Below are 23,298 nucleotides of genomic sequence, written 5' to 3' on the forward strand. Positions count from 1 at the left end.
CCACTCTTCACCATGTCATTACCACAATAACCTTCAGTCATGACCCACCCTTTCTTTCTAGAATAACTGCAAGAGTATCCTACCATTACCTGTCATTATGCTCCCTCCAAGCCTCCAATTCACTCTCTGCTTTGCTGTAAGAAATCTCTTCAAAATATAAATCTAGGGGTGCCTGGATGGCTCAGTCAGTTAAGCGTGCAACTTTGGTTTCAGCTCAGGTCATGATCTCACGGTTTGTGAGTTCAAGCCCTGCACAGGGCTCTCTGCTGTCAGTGCAGAGCCACTTCAGATCTTCTGTCCCCCTCTCTCTCTGTCCCCCCACCTCAAAATTAAATACACATTTAAAAAATGTTTTTAATATATATAAACGTAATTATTCAGGGCAAACTCTCATAACTCTACAGTCAAACTGTAAAGTTCAAATGCAATACATAATTTCCTAGAATGGATTTTTGTGTACTTTGGGCAGTACTTTAAAAAACAGAACCTAATTGATATTTAAAGGACTTTTATTAAAATCAATAATGGTTGAAAGACCCAGATCAAAAACTCGTTACTTACTGTTAAAGTTACTTCAAAGATAATAGGTTACGTTTACATAAGGATAGTTTCAAGAACAATCACAAATGTCTTTCACTCAAAAATTGCAGATAGCTAATAAAATATGCCATTTTCCTAAAAACAAAATACATCCATATCTTGAGACTAATGAAAGGGTTTATTATTTGTACCTTCACAGAGAGTTGACTAGAATTCATTAAATGGCAGGCATCAATGCTGTTTCTAAATAACGTTTCAAAAACAAAACAATAAACTTTAATTTGTGCTGGTTTCTTTTTTTTTTTAATTTTATTTATTTTGAGAGAGACAGACAGTGCAAGCAGGGTAGGGGACGGGAGAGAGGGGGAGAGAGAGAATTCCAAGCAGGCTCCGCACTACCAGCGCAGAGCCCGATGGCTCAAATTCACAAAACCATGAGACCATGACCTGAGCCAAAACCGAGAGTCAGATGTTCAATCAACTGAGCTACCCACACACCCCTGAGTTGGTTTCTAAATAAAAATGCAATGCTTTTCAATGTTTATAGCAGATTAAGATATGTCTACTGTGAATCAGTCATACACAGTCTGTAGATTATCTGCTATGACAACACTTCTGAGCCCTTCAATCTACACGTTTAAAAAAACTGTTGGATTTGTTGCTTCGCAAAGACAGGTGAAAAGAATTTCTAACTAAGTACTCACTAGGATGTGATCAGAGTTGTCAAAATATGCTTTATGATACTATTTTAAATTAAATTCTTTAAAGAAAAGTGAAGCTGAATCATTTTATTTTTCTAAACTATGTGTTCTTCATACACAGATATTTAGTGTTGAAAATGAAACCAATCAAATAAATTGTTTAAAAGTGTAGCATGCATCATTGTTTTTTTGAGCAGGATTAAGTGTAATAGTTTTGGCATGATTTTTGCGTTGTTGTTGATTCTTCCCTTTGCTTTTCAGTTAAAACAAAAAATAAGAGCTAATGATTCCAAAGAAACTCGTTTCTTTTCTCCACATGACTATTGGAAAGATCCTAATCAAGCCTGAATCAACAACTATAATAAATCCTTGACTTAAAAAAAACAAAATAACAACAAGTTGCTTTGCTCACAATACAGGTTTGTAAATTGAAAAAAAAAAAAAAAGGCTTTACAGGTATACATGAGACAAAATATTCTACCAAGTTTTCAACCAGGACTTCTGCTTCATAGTGATAGGCATTTTTCTGAGGCAAAGTTATGACAAACATGCAAAATAATAAGACGACTGAACAAAGGAGGCAGAATCATTATGAAGAATGCCCACTAGGGTTGTACAGAGAGACTTCTTTCAAAACATCTTCAAAATATTGTACCCCAGTTCCTAACAGAATTGATTTCTGGTACACAGACTGAAAATCAAGATCGCCATGTATGAGAAAATGCGTGTAAAAAAAAAACCAAAACTACCTCTTAAAAAAAACACAAAAGAGCTATTCAAAAGTAAGATACTTTCACTACACATTTAAATAGCCATAATTTCAAAACTAAGAACACTGGTTTGTTTTTTAAGTAAATTCATACAATAACCATCACATCCTACATGTCATTTTTAGAAAATACTTACAGAACTATTCCTCAAGTTCCTTCTCTAAATAAATAAAACTGGCACATTTTTCTCTCTATTGAGAAAAAATCTATTTCTATTTCCCTTTTTCCCATTTAGAGGCTAGGATAAAAAGACAAGTTGAGGGGCGCCTGGGTGGCGCAGTCGGTTAAGCGTCCGACTTCAGCCAGGTCACGATCTCGCGGTCTGTGAGTTCGAGCCCCGCGTCAGGCTCTGGGCTGATGGCTCGGAGCCTGGAGCCTGTTTCCAATTCTGTGTGTCTCCCTCTCTCTCTGCCCCTCCCCCGTTCATGCTCTGTCTCTCTCTGTCCCAAAAATAAATAAAAAACGTTGAAAAAAAAAAATTAAAAAAAAAAAAAAAAAAAAAAAGACAAGTTGATTACTTTCTAACAAAATGTTTCCCTTATCCTCTCTTTTCCAAAGGAAGTTACTATGAATGGGGGTCAAGGAACAATATCATTTGATATTTATCTAATTTTACACAAAATTAAAATTGTTAATAAATGGAAAATTGTGACCTCAAATATCCGTACCATACACCTGAATTTTAAGAATAGAATATTCTAATGCAATTAGACTCACTAACTCCTATGTACAATATTGTTTGTTCATTGCAAACACATGCCGGAATTCAGCCAAACATGTAGCAGTGTTTTGTTTGAGTGTAGTACTTTATAAATGGTTTTTTTTTTTTGCCATTTGCCAAAGCTCTTTTGTTGAGTTATTCAAACTAACTTCTGCCAAGAACACTAGGAATTTGGTGATAGTGCTTCTTTTAGGAGAAAACAACCCCTTTCCTCAGAAAACGGAAAATGTTTATCTTGGCACTAAAACCTTGTATTGAGCCTTCTGGAAAGTATTTTAAATTGTTGTTTTTAACCTAGACTTTGTGACTGAAACAGGAAAAGGTTTCATAGCTCTACACCAAAATACATATTTATAGGGCTGATTTTCTTTCTACACCAAAAATACTACGTTGATGGCAGCAATTTTCAAGCACAATTTCCTAGGACCATGCTAAAGTTTGGGTATTATCACTATATTCAACATATGACTTGTTTTTAAACCTCAAAACTAATGACTAAGAAATGATAAATGATGATCAAATATGCTATCCTTAGATGTCATATTGGGAAGGATTGTTGCATTTAACTATGTTCTTTTAGGAATTATCACAAAAGGAAAATTTACTTGATATTGTACTTTCCTCCTATGGATGTCAACAAAAGAAAGGTTTCTACGTTTTCAGCTTTTTTATATTTTCCCCACTAAGTATGCTTTATCTTCAGACTAGATGAACATAAAGATCAACCATGTGAACTTTTTGCAATATTGTCCTACTAATAATCTGAATACAATATGAAGTTTTGGAAAATTGATGCAATGATACAGTCTTTGTCCTTAACACCTCTACCTCGCCCCTAACAGTTCAAACAATTTCACAAAGACCTCTAGAGAGCTGCAATGATTTTTCAGTCACTAATAACCAACAAAAAATACTATGCACTCATTACCAATCCTTTGCAAATCAAGCCACCCTAGCCTGAAATTTGATCCATTTTTTTTCCCTTCTATGGGCCTGGCTGTCCCTTTACAAGAGTAACAGCAGCAGTATCACTTTATAATGCATGTAAAATAGCTGATAAAGTGATAATAAGTTAAAATCATATCATTGTGCTTATCAAATATTTATTAGGGTGTTCTGGAAGAAAATTGTTTTAAAATTCTGGTATGGTTAAATTGTCTTATTTAAAGGTATCTACAAAATATATCTTATTAAAACATGTAACTGCCTTTGTTAATCAAATACAAATTTTAATTTTAAAAGTTTGGTCCTTCCTGCTGTGATTGAATTCTTCCTATATCCAGAAAAATCATGAAAAAGTGTCTTCAAATTAGTGTAATAAGAGTGAGATAAATGGAAATTACTGGTATCACTGACAGAAAGGTTATGAAGGAGTGGACTCTTCCCAGTGAAAAATCCCATCCCTGCACTGCTATGGTTATACAGCGATGGTATCCTTTTTATTGGCCTTGAAATCCTGAGCCATCCTAACACTCCTCCACAGGCCTCACAGTTTCAGTGTGAATGAGAAATATAACTCCGACATTATGGACTAACTCAATACTTTAAAGACTATGACGAATATGCTAGTTTATCCCCACAGAAAATTTAGATTAAGCTCTACCATCACTTTTCTCTCATCTAAATCTAAAATGCTGACTGTTTTACAAGGAGAGTGAAGAATATCTAAAATCAGGTCCAGAAAAAACAAAAATTCACTTGTCAGAATTTGAGACTATTAATTTACATATTCAGCTTCCCAAGATGAACCTATAAGTAGAAAGTGCAAAAAAAAACCAAAAACAAATCTTCCTTCCCTCCCTCTATTCACTAAGAAGCAGTGATTTATCTCTATTCTAGAGGAAAGAAAAAAAAATACAACTCATGCCACTTGTGAGAAACAATTATTTAGGGAACAACTTTAGTTATATGGCTGATTCAAAAAACCACAAAGGACCACTATTTTTTTCCATTAAAATAAATAGGTATAACAGTACATACCTGAAAAAGAACATGTACATGGCAGCTGTGATGCAGAACAAAAGGACCTACAACAAGGAGAAAATACATTACTTGCAAAAGACCACTGACATCATTTGTGTGTCTTTCTTTTCAAATTTTAATTCCAGTATAGTTAGCATACAGTGTTATATTAGTTTCAGGTGTACAATATAGCAATCAATTCAACACTTCCGTACAACACCCATCGCTCCTTACAAGTGCCCTCCTTAATCCCCATCACCTATTTAACCCATCCCCCCACCGACCTCCCCTCTGGTAACCATCAGTTTGTTCTCTCTAGTTAAGAGTCTGTTTCTTGATTTGTCTCCCTCTCTCTCTTGTTTTCCTTTACTCATTTGTTTTGGTTGTTTTTCTTTTGTTTTGTTTCTTAAATTCCACATGTGAGTAAAATTATATGGTATTTGTCTTTCTCTGACTGACTTATTTCGCTTACCATAATGCTCTCTAGCTCTATCCATGCCATTGCATCATTTGTATGTTATGAAGGCAAAATTCTCACTATTAAATCTTGTGCCTGAAACAATTTAAAGATGTGCACAACTAGTCATGCATGTACCACATTCCCTGTCTTTCAAATAAACCATGTTAAGGCAATAATGAGTCTGTTCACACACACACACACAAATGAAATTATACACATTATACAATATGTATATATATTACAACATGTATTATGTGTACATAGACTGGGTAGAAAGGTAACATGGTTCAAGAGGAACGATGAATTTTTTTAATTATCTGTAAGAATCCCTGAAGAAGCATAAGTAACTTAAGAACAAAGACATTTGTTCATTTATATAATGAAGTCAGCAAATAAATCATAAAGCTTATTAACTATTATACCAAGATGACCAGATTTGTATTCAAATGTAAAAAATGCTTCAGTGGTCAGCCAATTCTAATCAATAAGAAAAACTCCTAAAATTATAATCATCCTTTGTGGGATACAGACTAGCTGTAAAACAAAATTCCTCTAAAAGCAGGCATCCGAACACAATAAATCTAAATTTAAAAAGCTCCTCTCAAACACAACATAATAAGGTGTATGTGGAAAGAATCCAGAATCCAAGTCCTGACCAAAAGCTTAGTTATGCCAACAAAGTGGATCTCCATAAGGTGTTTTAAATCACTGAAAAACAAGTTGTAAAAATGTGTTCTTGTGTTAACAGTATAAACTAAAACATGATTGTCAATGGCCTCACATCACAGATAAATGACAAATGAGCAATCTTTAACTGTAAAAGGCTTACCACAAAGTACAACAAAAATGAATATAGGACAAAATAGTGTTTTGGTACTTCCAACACAATTTCTAGTCAACTAAGAAAAGCACAGTAGTTTTGCTATTACAGTTAAGTTTGACAGGTTTGCCACCTTGGCTTAAGATAAGCATTATAAACATAATCTGAATGGCTTAGAAATCTATAAACCTGAGACCCAAAAGAAAATAGGTATCATTTACTACAAAACAAATATTTCTATTATTATATAGAAAACACATAAAATCTCCTTCTCTATATAAAATATATAAAATCTCTTTCTAATAAACACACACAAAATCTTCTGTCCTCTCTCCTTCCTTTCCTCTTTCTCTTTTCCGTTGCCTTAAAAAATACCCTATCAATGATACGTAAGGTTTATATCACTGTTTTTGTAAACATAACATAAAGTGTATGGAATAACTTTCAATTACTGATTAACCAAAACCAATTAAAAATTAAAGTTCAAGTGAGTTTGTGTACTGGCCAGCCAATGACCCAGATCATGAAACTCAATTTTTAGTTCCCTATCATTCTATACCCTTTGGGCAAAGCCTTAGTTCCCAGATGTTCAAGGTTTCATTCTTTCCCTGAGCTAGTCATTTTTCCCCCTTGCAAACCTACTCACAAACCTCTCTAGAAGTGTCCCACAAATCTTTTTCACACCCTCCACCTTTCTCTAAGGAAAATTTCCTTAGTCACTTTCTCTTAAAATGTTGCTATGCTCTATCCTAATGTTCTAAACCTATTGATATTCATGTTAAACTAACATTTATCTTTGCAAATAATACACCTGAAAATGGGAAAAAGAACAATGTTAAAGATCTCAAGCTCTGGAATACAGCAGATCTGGGTTTGAGTCTAGTTGTATGTCACTTTCAATGCCTTATATAATTTCCCCTAAGACATAGATCTCTTGTCTATAAAGTGAGAATTGGAGTTCACTTTTTTATACAGTAGAGATTCAAGAGATAAAAATCTATACAAGCGGGGGGGGGGGGGGAACCTAAAGGATATTAATGTACAATAGATCAATTCATTTAACAGATATTTACTGAATGCCTACTATGTTCCAGAAACTGTTCTAGAACCTACAACAGTACACAAAATGGGCGAAGTCCTTACCCTAATGAAAGTTATCTTTTAGTCAGGTGAAAGAAGATATTAAAAGAAAATACTATGTTAAATAGTGATAGCAGTTTAGGAGAAAAACAAAGCAGGATAAGGAAATAAAGTGCAGGAGAATAGGGGTCGTGGTTTTATACAAAGTGATCAAGGAAGCCAAGACTTAGTAGAGAGAGTGAGGAGATGAGGAGTAAGCAAGGGGACTGTATCAACAGAACCACTGGAAAGATTCTGATTTTTATTATGAAAGGTATTCAGTACTGTGTTAATTAAAGGTGCTAAAGAAAAGATTTAATTTTTAGTGATGTAGTGTTTTCAAAGTTTTTTAAATTAATTGTGCTAATTTATTAAACATGGTGTCTTCAAAAAAATGCTTTTCCAAATAAATGACAATCTGCAGTTAAATAAGGAAGAATATTTTCTGTTTTTCAAAATTCAGAATTTGAAGGCAAAAGGAACTTAGATAAACCTCTATGGTTTTTTTTCTTTCATATCAGGAAACTAATGTCTTGAGAAGTTAAGTGATACATCCATGCTTACCCCAATAGCTGTATTTTGCATTTCCTTCGTTAAACAAATATTGGTCAAATGAGTCACTCTAGAGCTGCTCTATACAGAGAATATTTAAATACAATTTAGACCCTGAAGAAGCTTACAGATAATGACTGCTCCATTGTCCAAATCTGTAGCTGCTGTTCACATGTGGCTAGTTAAATTTTTAATACCTTTACTGAAGTAAAATTAACATATTTAAAGTACACAATTTTGTAAGTCTTGACATAGGTATATATACCTATAAAATCATCATCATAATCAAGATAACAAACACATCCATCACATCCAAAAAGTTCTTAACCTCATTCCCTTATTATCATCTTCATATCTGTAGAATCTATAGTAATGTCACCTCTTTCATTCCCAGTATTTGTAGTTTGTATCTTATTTTCTTGATCAGTCTATAGTAACTGCATTGATTTTATCAAAGAACAAACTTTTGGTTTAATTAATCTTCTCTGATGTTTTTCTGTTTTCTATTTCATTGACTTCAATTTGATCTTTATTAGTTCCTTTTTCTGTTTGCTTTAGATTTCATTTGCTTTTGTTTTCCTATTTTCTTAAAGACAGAAATTTAGGCCATTGATCTAAATTTTTTTCTTTTTTAATATCAGTATATAATGCCAAAATACCTGTTGTACATGTATTCTGATAATTTTGATAAGTTTGTTATTCATTTTTGTTTATTTAGAATACTTCTTTTAATGTATTTATCTATTAACTTATTTATTTGCAAGGGGTGGGGAGAGAGGGAAAGAGAGAATCCCAAACAGGCTCCATGCTGTCAGTACAGAGCCTGATGCAGGACTCAATCTCACAAACTGTAAGATCATAACCTGAGATGAAATCAAGAGCTCAACCGACTGAGCCACCCAGGCACCCCAATTCAGAATACTTTCTAATTCTGCTTTTGCTTACTGCTGTAATCCATGACTTAATTAGAAGTATGTTAGTTTCCAAATATTTGGGGATTTTCAGTGACTTTTCTGTTGTTAATGACTTACTTGATTCTATTATGGTCAGAAAGTACTTTATATGACTTGATTATTTCCAAATTTATCAGGACTTATTTTGTGTTCCAGAACACATCAGAATATGTTCCATATATTTGGTAAGTACCCATGTGTATTTTATTTATTTTTTTAAAGTTTATTTTCTTCTTTAGTGATCTCTATACCCAACATGGGGCTTGAACTCCCAATGCTGAAATCAAGAGTCACATGTTCCTCAGACAGAGCCAGCCAGGTGCCCCTCCAACCATGTGCATTTGAAAAGAATGTGCATTCTACTTTTGCTGGGAAGAGAGTATCAATTAGGTCAAGCTGGTTGATAGTGTAGTTTAAATCTTCTGTATCCTTATTGGATAAAGGGCTAGTATCCAAAATTTATAAAGAACTAACCAAACTCCGCACCTGAAAAACAAATAATCCAGTGAAGAAATGGGCAGAAGAAATGGACACTTTGCCAAAGACAACCAGATGGCCAACAGACACATGAAATGATGCTCAACGTCACTCTTAATCAGGGAAATACAAATCAAAGACACACTCAGATACCACCTCACACCGGTCAGAGTGGCTAAAATGAACAAATGAGGAGATTATAGATGCTGGTGAAGATGTGGAGAAACGGGAACCCTCTTGCACTGTTGGTGGGAATGCAAACCAGTGCAGCTGCTCTGGAAAACAGTGTGGAGGTTCCTCAAAAAATTAAAAATATGACCATTTGACCCTATGACCCTATGACCCAGCAATAGCACTGCTAGGAATTTACCCAAGGGATACAGGAGTGCTGATGCATAGGGGCACTTGTACCCCAATGTTTATAGCAGCACTTTCAACAATAGCCAAATTATGGGAAGAGCCTAAATGTCCATCAACTGATGAATGGATAAGGAAGATGTGGTTTATATAAACAATGGAATACTACTTGGCAATGAGAAAGAATGAAATCATGCCATCTGCAGCAATGTGGATGGAACTGGAGGGTATTATGCTAAGTAAAATAAGTCAGTCAGAGAAAGACAAATACCGTATGTTTTCACTTATATGTGGATCTTGAGAAACTTAACAGAAGACCATGGGGGAAGGGAGGGGGAAAAAAGTTACAAATAGAGAGGGAGGGAGGCAAACCATAAGAGACCCTTAAATACAGAGAACAAACAGAGGGTTGATGGGGGGTGAGGGAGAGGGAAAAGTGGGTGATGGGCATTGAGGAGGGCACTTGGGATGAGCACTGGGTGTTGTATAGAAGCCAATTTGAAAATAAATTATATTTTTAAAAAATCTTCTGTATCCTTAATGATTTGTCTACTTGTTCAATCATTGAGAGAAGTTATCAAAATGTCCTGCTGTAATTGTGAAGTTGTCTCCACAATCTCTCCTTGCAATTCTATCACTTTTTCCTCAGTGTATTCTGAAGCTGTTTTTAGGAACATAAATGTTTAGCATTATGTCTACTTTATCATGATGAAATTACCTTATCTCTGATAATATTCCTTTGCTCTGAAATCTATTTTATCTGACAGTAACTCCAGATTTCTTTTAATACTATTATCCATATTTTTACTTTTAACTGATGGAGTCTTTATATTAAAAGTTCATTGTGCATAGACATCTTGTTGTTTCTTGTTCCCTCTATTCTATCTGAAAATTCTCCATCTCTTCATTGGCACAGAGTGTTTAACATGACTACTGGTAAGTCGAGAATTAAATCTATCATCTTGGTATTTATTTTTCTATTGTTTCTCATTTGTTTCCTTTTTCCTCCTTTCTACCTTTTCTGGATTATTTAAAGGACTCCAATTTTTCTCTTTTGTTGGCTTATTTTAGTGTTTGTTTTAGGGTTTACAGTGTAGATCTTTAAACTGATGCAGTCTCCATTCAAGGGATATTATACCACTTAATATATAATGCAGAACTTTACAATAGTATTCTTCCATTTCTCTTCTCCTGACCTTTGTGCTACTCTTGTCATCTATCATACTTTAACCTATGTTATAAAATGGCTATATTTTAACCCTTTTCTTCAGAAATGTAGATCTAAAAATAATTCCTTTGTTTTGAAAGATATTTTTGCAGGGTGTAGACTTCTAGGTTGATAGATGGTTTCATTTCAGTAGCTGGCTCAACAAATGTCACTCTAATATCTTCTTCCAATTTGATTACCATGTGCCTTGGAGTAGTCTTCTTCATGTTTCTTGTACTAGGGCTTCATTAAATTTCTTGAACCTGTGGGTTTATAATTTTCACCAAATTTGAAAATGTTTTAGCCATAATTACATCAACTGTTTTTTCTTCCCTCCTTTTGACCTTTAGGAGCTCTAATTAACATACAGTAGGTCTCCCGAAGTTGTCCTACAAGTAATGTTCTCTTTACTTTGTAAAAAAATTCTCTTTACTCTGTGTTTCATTTTGGGTTGTTTCTACTGTTATGTCTTCAATTTACTAATATTTTCTCCTGCAATGAATGTCGACGCCATTCAGTAAATTTTCCATCTGATGCATTGTAATTATCTCTATAAGTTTGATTTATATTTTTTCCCCTATTTTCCATGTCTCTAACTTTCTGCAACTATGGAATTCAGATATAACAACTCTTTTTAATGTCCTTGCCTGCTAACTCCAACAGCTTTGCCATTTGGGTTTGGTATTAATTGACAGATTTATCTTCTCATTACAGGTTAAATTTCGTTTCTTCTTATTGCATGCCCAGTAATTCTGACTGGATATCAGACATTCTGAATTTTACCTTGGTGAGTACTGGATATTTTTGTATTCTCATAAATCTTCTTGTTTGTTCTGGGACACAGCTATTTGGAAACAGTTTGATCATTTAAGGATTTGCTCTTAAGATATTTTAGGAGGGAGTGGAGTAGTGCTCAATTTAGAGCCAATTACTCTCCATTACTGAGATAAGACCTGTATGTGTACTTTACCCAATGCCACAAGAATCTCAAGATTTTCCCATCTTTTTCCAGAAACAGACACTATTCCTGCTGCTATCTGAATGCCAAGCAATCAAGTAAGGACCTGGAATCCTTTCAAGTTGTTCTTTCCTTGGCCTAGGGCATTTCCCTCAGGTACAGGCCCTAACTGGTAAGCAGTTGAGCACTTTTCTCTCTGGTCTTCTGTTCTGTGAACTCTATCCACCATTGTTTCCTCTGGCTCTCTACTCTGTTTCTTCAACTCAGGAAGTCCTTGACTTTGTCTGAATGCCTCTTCTTTGATCCAAGCCTAGAAACTCTCCCAAGCATTAAGCTAGGGTACTCATTGTTTCCCAGCTCTGAGGGCCCTCTGCCCTTCAGTGTCTAATGTCCAGGACCTTGAGATCATTGTTTCATGTGTTTGTTTCATGTGTTGCAATTTGGTTGTTGCAGCTGTAAGAGTAAGTGCTACCTGAATCAACCCATAACTGTTATTTATTACATCAAGAACAGAAGCAGAGTGTGGTTCTTTAAATTTAAATTATTTACAATTAAATAATATTAAAATTCAGTTCCCCATTCACACTAATCATGTTTCATAGAATCCACAGCCACATGTGGTTGTGGATTCTATAACAGACAGGACAGCCACAGAATATCTCCATTACTGCAAAAAATTCTATTAGACTAATGCCTGGCCAGTGAATGATATTTTCACTGTGAATTGTGGTAATGTTATATAGCACTTAAAATATTCTCTCTTCGGTTGTAAAGTAGACATCTGCATACATCTATTTTTATACTTTACACTTTTATGTCTAAATCAACACAAAATTTATAGTCCTACCACTTACTTTACTCATTTGTAGAAACAATACAATACCATCTCTTGCATATATGTATGGAGTAAATGAAATAACATACATAAAGCCTGAAAGAGTTACTAGTATATCAAACATGCTCAGTAAATAACTACTAACAAGAAATAATTTCTCTGTAATTCTCTTCCATTTCACAACCATTGCACAATACACTTACGAAGGATAAGGAATTTTGCAATTGCTTTTTTCACTTTAATTTTGTAACATTTTTTTAACTCAAAAAGTAATGTAGGGCATGCTACAACATGGATGAACCTCAAAACATTATTTAACTGAAAGAAGCTAGTGACCACATGTTGTATAATACCATTTATATGAATTCCAGAAAAGACAAATCTATTTACAGAAAGTAGAGTTAATGGATGTCTAGAGCTAGGGAAATGAGGGGTGACAGCAACTGTTTGCTCATGGTACAAAGTTTCTTCTGGGTGGGTGATGAAAAGTTTCTAAAATTAGATTGTAGAGATAGATGCAGAACTCTACATACTAAAACTCATGTAATTAACACTTCAAAATGGCAAATTTTATAGCATTTAAATTACATGTCAAAAACACTATTCAAATTGCTTTTTACACAGTAATGCATATACACAATAAAAACAAAACTGCAAACTAAACAACAAAAATACAAGGAAACGAAAGTTCCCTCCTATTCCAGATCTCTCATATCCTGTCTGTACATACCTCTGTACAGAGACACATATCTAATAAAGTATGTTTTATTCTTTTCTTTTAAATTTTACACACACCCATATGGAAATGCTGACATTTCTTAAAACAGTCTATGAATAGACATTTGGAGTGAAAGGAGCCAGTAAATACTGAATACCAAAGTACATTTTATAAAAAAGCGCACATAAAAAAAAAAAAAAAAAAAAATTAAAAAAAAAAAGGGGGGGCGCCTGGGTGGCTCAGTCGGTTAAGCGTCCAACTTCAGCTCAGGTCATGATCTCGCGGTCCGTGAGTTCGAGCCCCGCGTCGGGCTCTGGGCTGCCGGCTCAGAGCCTGGAGCCTGTTTCCGATTCTGTGTCTCCCTCTCTCTGCCCCTCCCCCGTTCATGCTCTGTCTCTCTCTGTCTCAAAAGTAAATAAACATTAAAAAAAAAAAAAAAAAACTTAAAAAAAAAAAAAGCGCACTTACATCTCTTGAGGTAAATTCTTAGACCTGAATTCACTACATTAAGGCCTATCAGCATTTTTCATTTTGATGCACTCCCATCAACAGTATTGAGTGTATCTACTTCCTTACACCAGCCATTTCCCTATACCCAGAAAAACTGTTTTATCAAACTTGTTTATCCTTGCCAATCTGATGGATGAAAGAGGTGGTATCTCATATTATAGTTGCTTTTTCTATCAGTAAAACTAAGCCTCCCAGATTTATAAACCATTTTGGTTTCTGGTCGATCGGTTTCTTTTTCATATCCTTTGCCTATTTGTGGATTGTTGATCTGTTAGAAACTATTCTTATTTTTTGAAACTGCATATATTTATATAAAAACATAGAATGAATTTCATTATTATCTATTTGCACCAAGAATGGGAGTGGTTAAATAAAAGTAATCATATGAAGGAAATCTCATAATGTACTAAACCAAAAAAAACATTTTAAGCCAAGAGTATACACAAAGTATAACAAATGATGTGAAACTAAAGTTCATTCAGCTGAAAAATACTGTTTTTTCTGGAATGCCTTTTTAAGAAGTGATTGTTTTACAATACAGGGCTTCCTGCTATAGAGCTTATAAAACTTCCAAAAAAAATGTGCTATTCCTCTCCTCACTATGTCATGCAGAATTTTATGAAAACTACCCCTTCTCAAAGCTCTAACAAATAAACAGTATCACAATATATGAATACTTTAAAATCCTAAAAACAACCAGAAATATTAAAAATGTGAATATGGCCCAATGTGAATACGTCCTGGAAAAGAGAGCTGTTTTTAACATTTAAGCCTCAAAAATGGTTAAAACACATATCCTGAAGTCATTTTAGAGCATACTAGAGACCTGAACAGATGGTGCATTTAAATATTTCCTACCACAGAGCTCTACTGCTTTTCTTTAACATACTCAATTAAATGTTCTTTGTCCCTGATCACTTCTTCTTGAGTGTATCCAAAGACAATGATGCCCCTTTGCTGCTTAGCCTTCATTACTCATTAAGCCCATTTCCCCCCCACCAATCCATTGAGACTTCTTCTTCCATTATGCAAATAAATAATGAAATCTCATTTCTGTTTCGGGAAAAGAAGCAACAAGCTTCCCCTTGCCCATGTGGACTTTATTAATATTTTAGCCATGTATCCAACCCACCCATTCACAAAAATTGATCTGGTGTCTATGTGTTGCTAACACTTTGTGACTTAGCAAGTCAAACAGAGTGAAAAAGAAGAAAGAACCACAGGTTCTCACCCTCATATTTGCTACATTGCCAGTACACTGGGGAAACAAAATTACATAACACTTGATACCTATTGCCCTTCTGATGTCAGTCTAGGGGGAATGTAGGCATATTAAGAAATCACTCCAATACAATACACTAGGACAGAATATTTACACTTCATCCTACAAGAGATACTCACCAAAACACCTGATTATGTTATTATTGAAATTATTCAACATATTTAGGCAATGCTTTTTTGGCCATCTATATATCTTTCTTAATGTCTGCACCAGAACTTACTTGAAATACAAAGTACCAAAGGACAGAGCCTTTACTTCGTCTAATTCCATACATGGATACATTTCTTTACATGTAACCTTTTAATAATGATGTTTGTTTCTATTTATAGAATCCATCTTTCAAAAAAATAAACAGTTCTCCTATTCATACACTATTTAAAAGGCTGAACTTTAGACTCTAAGCATCTTTTCATTTTTTTCACAAACACAAATCACCACATGGTCTCTTGGAGAAACCACTCTTACTGGATGAATGAGTGCATCATAATTTGCAATGTAAAGATTTTGACTTTAAACACACAATTTATCATTATCATAATACTGACTGACTTTAGATAATGCATAATCTTAAACAGCACTATTCTCATGTTAAATAGCTATGTATTGCTTTATAATTTTAAAAAATCTTAGGTAACTAAAATCTCATTTAATATATAGTCCATCTTTATAATCTGTCCCTTTGTTTTAGACTGGCAGTTTTACCTACTGATTTTTTAAAAATTTCCCTCTGTGAGAAAACAAATACAGGGACAGTACAAAATACCTTAAGAGGAATTTTAGAGCCACAAATGCCAGACTTGAGGTAAGAAAGAAGTCTTGGGTCTCCAGAGTAAGACTATAAACTTGATCAAATCACTTCCATTTTTTTTTTTATTTCTATCTTTTTTTACTTTAGACAGAGCATACGTGCGTGAGCAGAGGAAAGGGGCAGGGGAAGAGAGAATCTCAAGCAGGTCTTGATCCCATGACTATAGGATCATGCAGGACCTGAGTCAAAATCAAGCATCCAACATTCAAATGGACTCAGCCACCCAGGCACCCCAAATCACTTCCACTTTTTAAACCTTAACTTTTTCATCTTTAAAAGAAGTTATATTAATCTCTAGAATTCTTCAGAACTCTAAAATTCTATGATTCCATGTATCAATTTTTTTCACCACAGAACAAAGTTATTTCTTTTTTGTTTTAATATATGAAATTTATTGTCAAATTGGTTTCCATACAACACCCAGTGCTCATCCCAAAAGGTGCCCTCCTCAATACCCATCACCCACCCTCCCCTCCCTCCCACCCCCCCATCAACCCTCAGTTTGTTCTCAGTTTTTAAGTCTCTTATGCTTAGAACAAAGTTATTTCAAAGCAAACAGTCACTAATACATCATGAGAAAAATCTCAGAATATATGTGTATAATAAGCAAATTAAAGTATTTGCTCTGAGAGGAGTGTAGGAAATTACACGATGTATGACAAAAACTTGGGGCCAGTCTCTTCCTTCCACTGCTCACTATTCTTGATTTATACCTTCAAGGTTAGCAAACAGAGTCTGGCAACACAATAACCTTGAAATTTTCCAGTTGTAAAAGAGTTAGGTTAGATAGCAGCTGGGAAGTATAGCCTATGTGATATCCTGTCCTTTTATGGTAAATGAGAAAACTGTACTTGTTTTCCATAAAAATAAAACAATTTAAAGTATACAACTGAGAAAAATTTCAGTACACAGGAACTAATACAACTTATAAGTTAATTCCTTATAACAACAAAATTCTAATTTCTGCTAGCAGATTTTTAAAAAACAAATAGCATTAAACAATTCACTATTTAAAAGACCACAGATAAAGGTTTATACATAGAAACAGTGCTTATAAAAAATTGCTTTAAAACTTAATGGTCAAGTAAAAGCCAAGACATGAATTTATTCACTGAACAATACTGATTGAAAGTATATTCTCAGAACTGGGCTATCAAAACCAATTAGACATTATCATTACATACCCACAATATTTTATTCACACCTCAATTATGATCAAGTAAATAAATGCAGTATATTGGAAGTAAGGTTTGGACACTGACTTATATTTAAAAAGTTAACAAGATAATCAACTGCTTTTTCCACCCCCCCCATAACCATTTCTCTATTGTATGGTCAATTCACTGGTCATTAAAAGTCATCAAAAATGCACCGGGGCACCTGGGTGGCTCAGTTGGTTAAGCATCCAACTTCGGCTCAGGTCATGATCTCACAGGTTCATGGGTTTGAGCCCTGCATAGGGCCCATTGCTGACAGCTCAGAGCCTGGAACCTGCTTCAGATTCTGTATCTCCCTCTCTCTCTCTGCCCCTCCCCCTCCCCCTGCTCATGCGCGCTCTCTCTCTCTTTCTCTCTCTCAAAAATAAATATTAAAAATTTTTGAAAAAAAAGTCATTAAAAATGTAATTCAAAACAAACAAGAAAAGAGCTAAGTATGAAAAGGAAGCCAAAATAAACCACAGAAGAGCTTAAGATAGAAAGTCAGTAAAGGTAAGTCAAGACAATCAAAAGGACCAGAGAACATGGAGAAAGAAGTAAGTAGGGAAATAAAACAGGTAACAAGCTGCTATGGATTAACAGTGCCAGGTACTACAAAAGATATTTTTAAAATACTGTTGACTTTTAACCCTAACAATAGCTCTTTAAGGTAGGTTTCTATTAGTCCCATTTTAAAGATGAGGCAATTGGGCTTGGAAGATAAATTACTCACCTAAAGTTACAGAATATTTAAGTGGTTGAAGACTATTCTGATTTCAAATTCAAGGCTTTCAATTATACTCCTTTGCCTCCAGAAAATATTTTATTCTTATTAATGTTGATTGAATATAGTGCTTCCATGATGAGAATAATCCCCATAATGCTTCCACCAATGTATTATTTTTTTAACCAGTGTCTGTCATTTTAAAAAAAAAGGGAATGAGGGGAAATTTTATAGAGTTCAATATAATAATAATTAAAATAACGGTGTTGGGGCACCTGGGTGGCTCAGTCGGTTGAGCGTCCAACTACAGCTCAGGTCACGATCTTGGGGTTTGTGAGTTTGGGCCTCGCGTAAGGCTCTGTGCTGACAGCTCAGACTGGAGCCTGCTTCAGATTCTGCGTCTCCCTCTCTCTGACCCTCCCACGCTCATACTCTGTCCGTCTCTCTCAAAAATAAATAAACATTAAAAAAAATAATAAGGTTAACAACAACATCAATTGCTGATGTTATTGAATGCCTGCTATATGTCACATGCTGTTTTAAGTGCTTGATGTGTATGACGTTACATAATCCTTAAAACAGCCTGCGATATAGGGATTATTATCCCCACTTCAGAGAAGAGGTTTAGGGAGACATACATAGTTACGGGATTGACACAGGTTTAGAAACCAGGTGTGATAACAAAGCCCATGAGCCGTCATGGATTTCTCTCAAAGTTTCCTTTTAAATCCTCATTACAGCATTACAGCTTTTATAAGTTTCATTCAAATTAATTATGAAACATCTCTTATTTTCATGGACAGCAAAGAAAAATAGTAAGTTAAGATACAGTCTCTGTGTAAAAGCATTATTTGCATAATGAGCCAGATTTAAGAAAAGCAAAGATGACAAGAAAATTCCATAATCCTCAAAACTTGTCTAAAATATTTATTCTAGTAAAGAAAAACACATCTAAAAATATATTTTTCATTTCCAAAATAAGTAATTTAAATATTACAATAAAAAACTAAAACAACAACAATGAAAACAAAACTCAAAATCCTCCATGTTTATATATTGAGATGAGAAAAAAGTGGCATGAGCCAGTTTTCCAGTATGTTTACATAGCCTATATAAGGGACTATTCTTTGTCCTAACGTGGCCAAACATGTTACTTTTTCATTTGAGAAAAAAACCAAACAACACAAAAAAGCTTACATGTCATTCAGCACATGGAGGAAAAAGGTTTTATATGGACTCAGAGCAAAGTCGAAGCTGAAAAAATATTGTGTTTTCAGCAGGGCAAAGTAGACAGGTCACCTAAGTGAAACTTCATTATTATAAGTAGACAGTTTGTAGAAGTTTAGTTATTTTCATCCAAATGGTGGTACTCTCCTTAACCTCAAATAAGAACGAGGCTTAGGGTGATATTCTGTTTTTCCCTCAGAGACATTACAAAAATAAATAAATAAACATACCCAGATTATTTTAGAGAGCTCATAGCAGGGCTACATATAAACAGCACATAGCAGTATGCAATTCAGATTTTCATCATTTTTTAATTTTATAATTTAATATAATTTATTGTCAAGTTAGCTAACATACAGTGTATACAGTTTGCTCTTTGCTTCAGGAGTACATTCTCATGATTCATCACTTACAAGTGACCTCCTCGATGCCCATCACCCATTTTCCTCTCCCCCCACCCCCCAGATTTTTATCATTTGATAAAGGTAAGAAAGACCATTAAACTGAGAGTTATTATTATCCTAACCAAGGTGTCCAGTGAGACAGCACTCACTACCTCACCAAACAAAGCTGTGCTGTGGACCAAAGGCCAACAGCTGCCCTCCACCTGGGTTCCAAATGTTTTAGGTGTCCACTGAGAACCAACTCAATCCCAATGCATAACCTCCCACAAAACAGCTATCAACAATAAAGAACAGGATATATAATTTCTTTACTGTTGTTTTAAACACAGCACATGGGTAATTTTACTCATGCATTGGTATAATAAAATGTCATTTAGTTTTCCCAAATAGTATACCCCATGCCCATTCTTCGGGCATATGCTTATTCCAGAACTCATTTGAGAAAATCCTTCCTTGATTAGGCATGGCATTGCTCATATCTTAGTTCTCACTATTTCTATCCAGCTGCTGATTGCTCTCTGCATAGGTTCCCACTGACTACCACTTTTTCAGGCAGGAAGGTCCAGAACTGATGGGCTATTTTATGTTGTTTTGTTTTTTCCTAATGAATATTTTTAAAGTCTTACAGCATAATGTAGTCAGCATTACCTCTACCAAAAAAGTGAGGGCGGGGCGGGGCGGGGCAGGGGGAGTGGTTATAGCTTGTGCTTGAATTCTGAATCAGATAAACTATGGAAGACTTTTCAATCATCTCTTCCAAAGTGAATCCACACAAGATTATTCCTTTTGAGCTTCCTATGCTTATTACATCAAGAAAACACAACAGATCAAGGCCTCTCAGTTATGCTGGGTTAACAAATTTTAAGAAACCTTCATTTTCTGTGTTTTTTTTTTCCCTTCCCAATCACCAAGACAGATTCAGTACCTAGTTTATTACTAAGAGATACAATGATACTGAAATGTATACTTTTTCAAAATACCTACAAAAGCATCTTAACAGTTTAACAGAAAAGATAATGATAAAAAGACTTTGAAAAAATCACCAATACCTTTTAAAAGTCAACTTTGTTTAATACTTAATGGGTCTAGCAATGGGAAGAAACTTAAATGCTTATCTGGTCTTGTTACAACAGTAAAAATGATTTAAGAATAAACAGAAATAAAAATCTAGCACAAATGTAAAATGAAGTTTACATCCAGTATTAGCTACTAGTTATGGATTGCAAAATGATTTTAAAAAAAAGAATTAAAGAGTGGATGTTATTTCTATCATGGACATCTCTACTGCATGTGGTCAATCAAGATCTTGTATGAAATTTGTGTATAGGCAGTTTCAAGGATGAATGTGGACCATATGATCTAATATGCAGGCAGGAAGTGTTTGTCTGTCTAAAAGTCAAAACCACAATTTTAGGCACTAATACCTGGGAATGTTCATTCGGACTCTTCACCCCTTATAAATACATTACTCTTACAACATTGACGTCAGTGTTGTGTAGGTATGTATGCATGTATATATATGTGTCTGTGGAAAGACAGACAGAGATAGATAGGTACATAGGTTGCTTTATATTCAACAGTTCAGAATTCTCTTACCAAACGAGAGTATTCCCTGAACTTTCCAAATAAACTCAAAATAATGTACTGGCAAACCTGAGTACAGGCTATATTTGGAGAAATTTCTACCTTGTTTTTTTTTCTCCCCATCTTACTTGCTCTTTTCATAATGCCTCCACCTAAAAAGACGAGGAGTCTTCAGAATGAAGAGTGCTTTAGTCCCTCAACTATGTTCACAACCTGATAATCATCTACTCCTAAAGAAATTGTCACAAAAGGAAAAATAAGTTTTGTTTTCTCTTCTCAATCCTGAAATGAACAAAAGTCTTCTTAAACTTTCTCACAAAAGTATTGTTAATGTTCTCAGTCTTTTCTAGTAGCAATTGGCATAGCTGCAGTTATAACTTACTTCTCTTGCATATTACAAACATCCATATTAATTTTATTTAAAAATATCCAAAATGTGAATTTATACTTCCTCTAGGTCCTATCCCAAAGAAGTGCCTTCAAAATGAAGATTATTGGACATATAGACATATGGGACATAGATTCATGGTTAGGAACAAAAAAACCCATTCATTTAAGTTATAGACAGTTATTTCTCTCATCTGACCTGAATTTTTTTGAGGTAGCTATTTTAAAGGTATCTTACAGTTTACAAAGTTACAGCTTTTTCAAAATAAAATTCTGAAAAATAGCATACACAAAGACACCCTTGGCATATTTCTGAAATACCATGTCTCAACACCACTGTTGCCTCCAGCCACAAAGTTACAATGAGGTGCACAAGCAGGGTTATCAACAGAGCAGAACAACCCAGTACAGGACTGTCATGCTGGGAAGAGGATTAGAAATGAAACAGACTAACATCCTAAAAAATAAGTCCTTGCAACACCCAAAGCACTTTGAAACTGATATGACATGGGCTTCTCAGTCTTCAAAATTTAATTAGTAACAATAAACCAAACTAATTGGGAGTAGAAGTTCTGAAGAGCATTTCTAAATGTAATTTTCTCAGTGTATTAAATACAGGGCATGGCAAAAATGAGGTATGCATGTATGTCAGCCAAAATTTTCACATGGAAATTCTGTCTATAACAACAAATAGTCTGATTAATATTTTAATAGAAAATGCCCCTAAGGAAAGCAGGTGGTTCCTGGTACACACAGTCTCGGTGTCTGAGCTATCCTAAGTGTACATTCTTTCATCTTAATCAAGCTAGGAGCCAAAGTATAAACTGACATTTGTGGAAGCATGATTTCATTATTATAAAAATGAAAAAGGGTACAATGACCAGTTTTCAAATGAAACCTAAACATTAAAATATCGGTATTTACACTGCTTCAAAAATTTCATTAGAAATAAGACATTCATATATATTGAGACCTAGCTGAGCAAAAAATAAATTCTTCAATTAAATATACTCAGTATTTAGTAGTGAGCATAGTATGAATGACTGAAGAAACTTTCCCCATTATCTCTAACAATAAGGTGACATTTGTATTTCATTTTGGATTACTAAGTCACCAAGCTAAAGATTAAAGCATTTTATTTATATAAACTAAATTTCAACACAAAACTACTGCATGATTCCATTTCTGCACACATATGTAAATAAAAATGATGGTCAGCTAACCTTCAAAAGTTAAGTGGTCTCCTGGGGGCACCTGGGTGGCTCAGTCCATTAAGCATACGACTTTGATTTCAGCTCTGGTCATGATCTCACAGTTGTGGGACTGGGCTCTGTACTGGGCATGCAGCCTACTTAAGATTCTCGGTCTCTCTCTCTCTCTCCCTCTCCTTCTGCCCTTCTCCCATATGTACACACACAACATACACATGAACAATAAATAAATAAATAAATAAATAAATAAATAAATAAATAAATAAATAAATAACAGTGAGTTCTTTAGGGAAAAAAAGGTTAAGTGATCTCTATCTCAGTTACTGTAGATCATTCTTAGTATTCATAATTTCCAGTACTCAAATTGCTTTCATTGATACTTTAATCTTGGTTGGTAGCTCTAATTAGCTTCATATAAATATGTGAAATATTTCTAATGTCTTATTTGAATTTTTATTTAAATCATTTGGAATAGATATTAGACAAGAATTACATTATCTTGCTTTAATAAACTATTCATATATAATCTGTGTGAATGACAACTTGCAAATTTTACAGCCCTGTGAGTAGATTCCTGGCCATCTTGGACAGCAGAATCACCAGGAATCACCAGGGGAGAAAAAGAAATTCAGGCATTATTACCAATTAAGGAAAGAACACTAAATCAAGGAATAGGCATATTCATTTTCCTATTATCTACATAATAGAGAGCAGAGTGAAGAAACAGGGCCTAAGGGAGCAAAGTTCAATGAGATCAAGAGTCATTAGAGAGGACAGGCCCAGAAGGATGGACAGAGGCAACAGACCTTCAAGAG

The 23,298-nt window shown here is 34.5% G+C and overlaps 1 protein-coding gene across 11 annotated transcripts in view; it reads right to left on the reverse strand.

Moving 5' to 3' along the window:
- TMEM135 (transmembrane protein 135) overlaps window positions 1–23,298 on the reverse strand; it is a 364,077-nt gene that overhangs the window by 186,570 nt on the left and 154,209 nt on the right. For all 11 annotated transcript variants that reach the window (XR_006194180.1, XM_042907390.1, XM_042907389.1 and 8 more), the window contains one exon: window positions 4,713–4,759. Coding sequence is in view for 10 of the 11 variants with exons in the window: in XM_042907390.1 (XP_042763324.1) it covers window positions 4,713–4,759 (47 nt within the window). In the remaining variant the exon portion in view is untranslated. The remainder of the gene's footprint in view (window positions 1–4,712; window positions 4,760–23,298) is intronic.

This window comes from Panthera leo, chromosome D1 (assembly GCF_018350215.1).
Source record: "Panthera leo isolate Ple1 chromosome D1, P.leo_Ple1_pat1.1, whole genome shotgun sequence".
Taxonomy (NCBI): Eukaryota; Metazoa; Chordata; class Mammalia; order Carnivora; family Felidae; genus Panthera; species Panthera leo.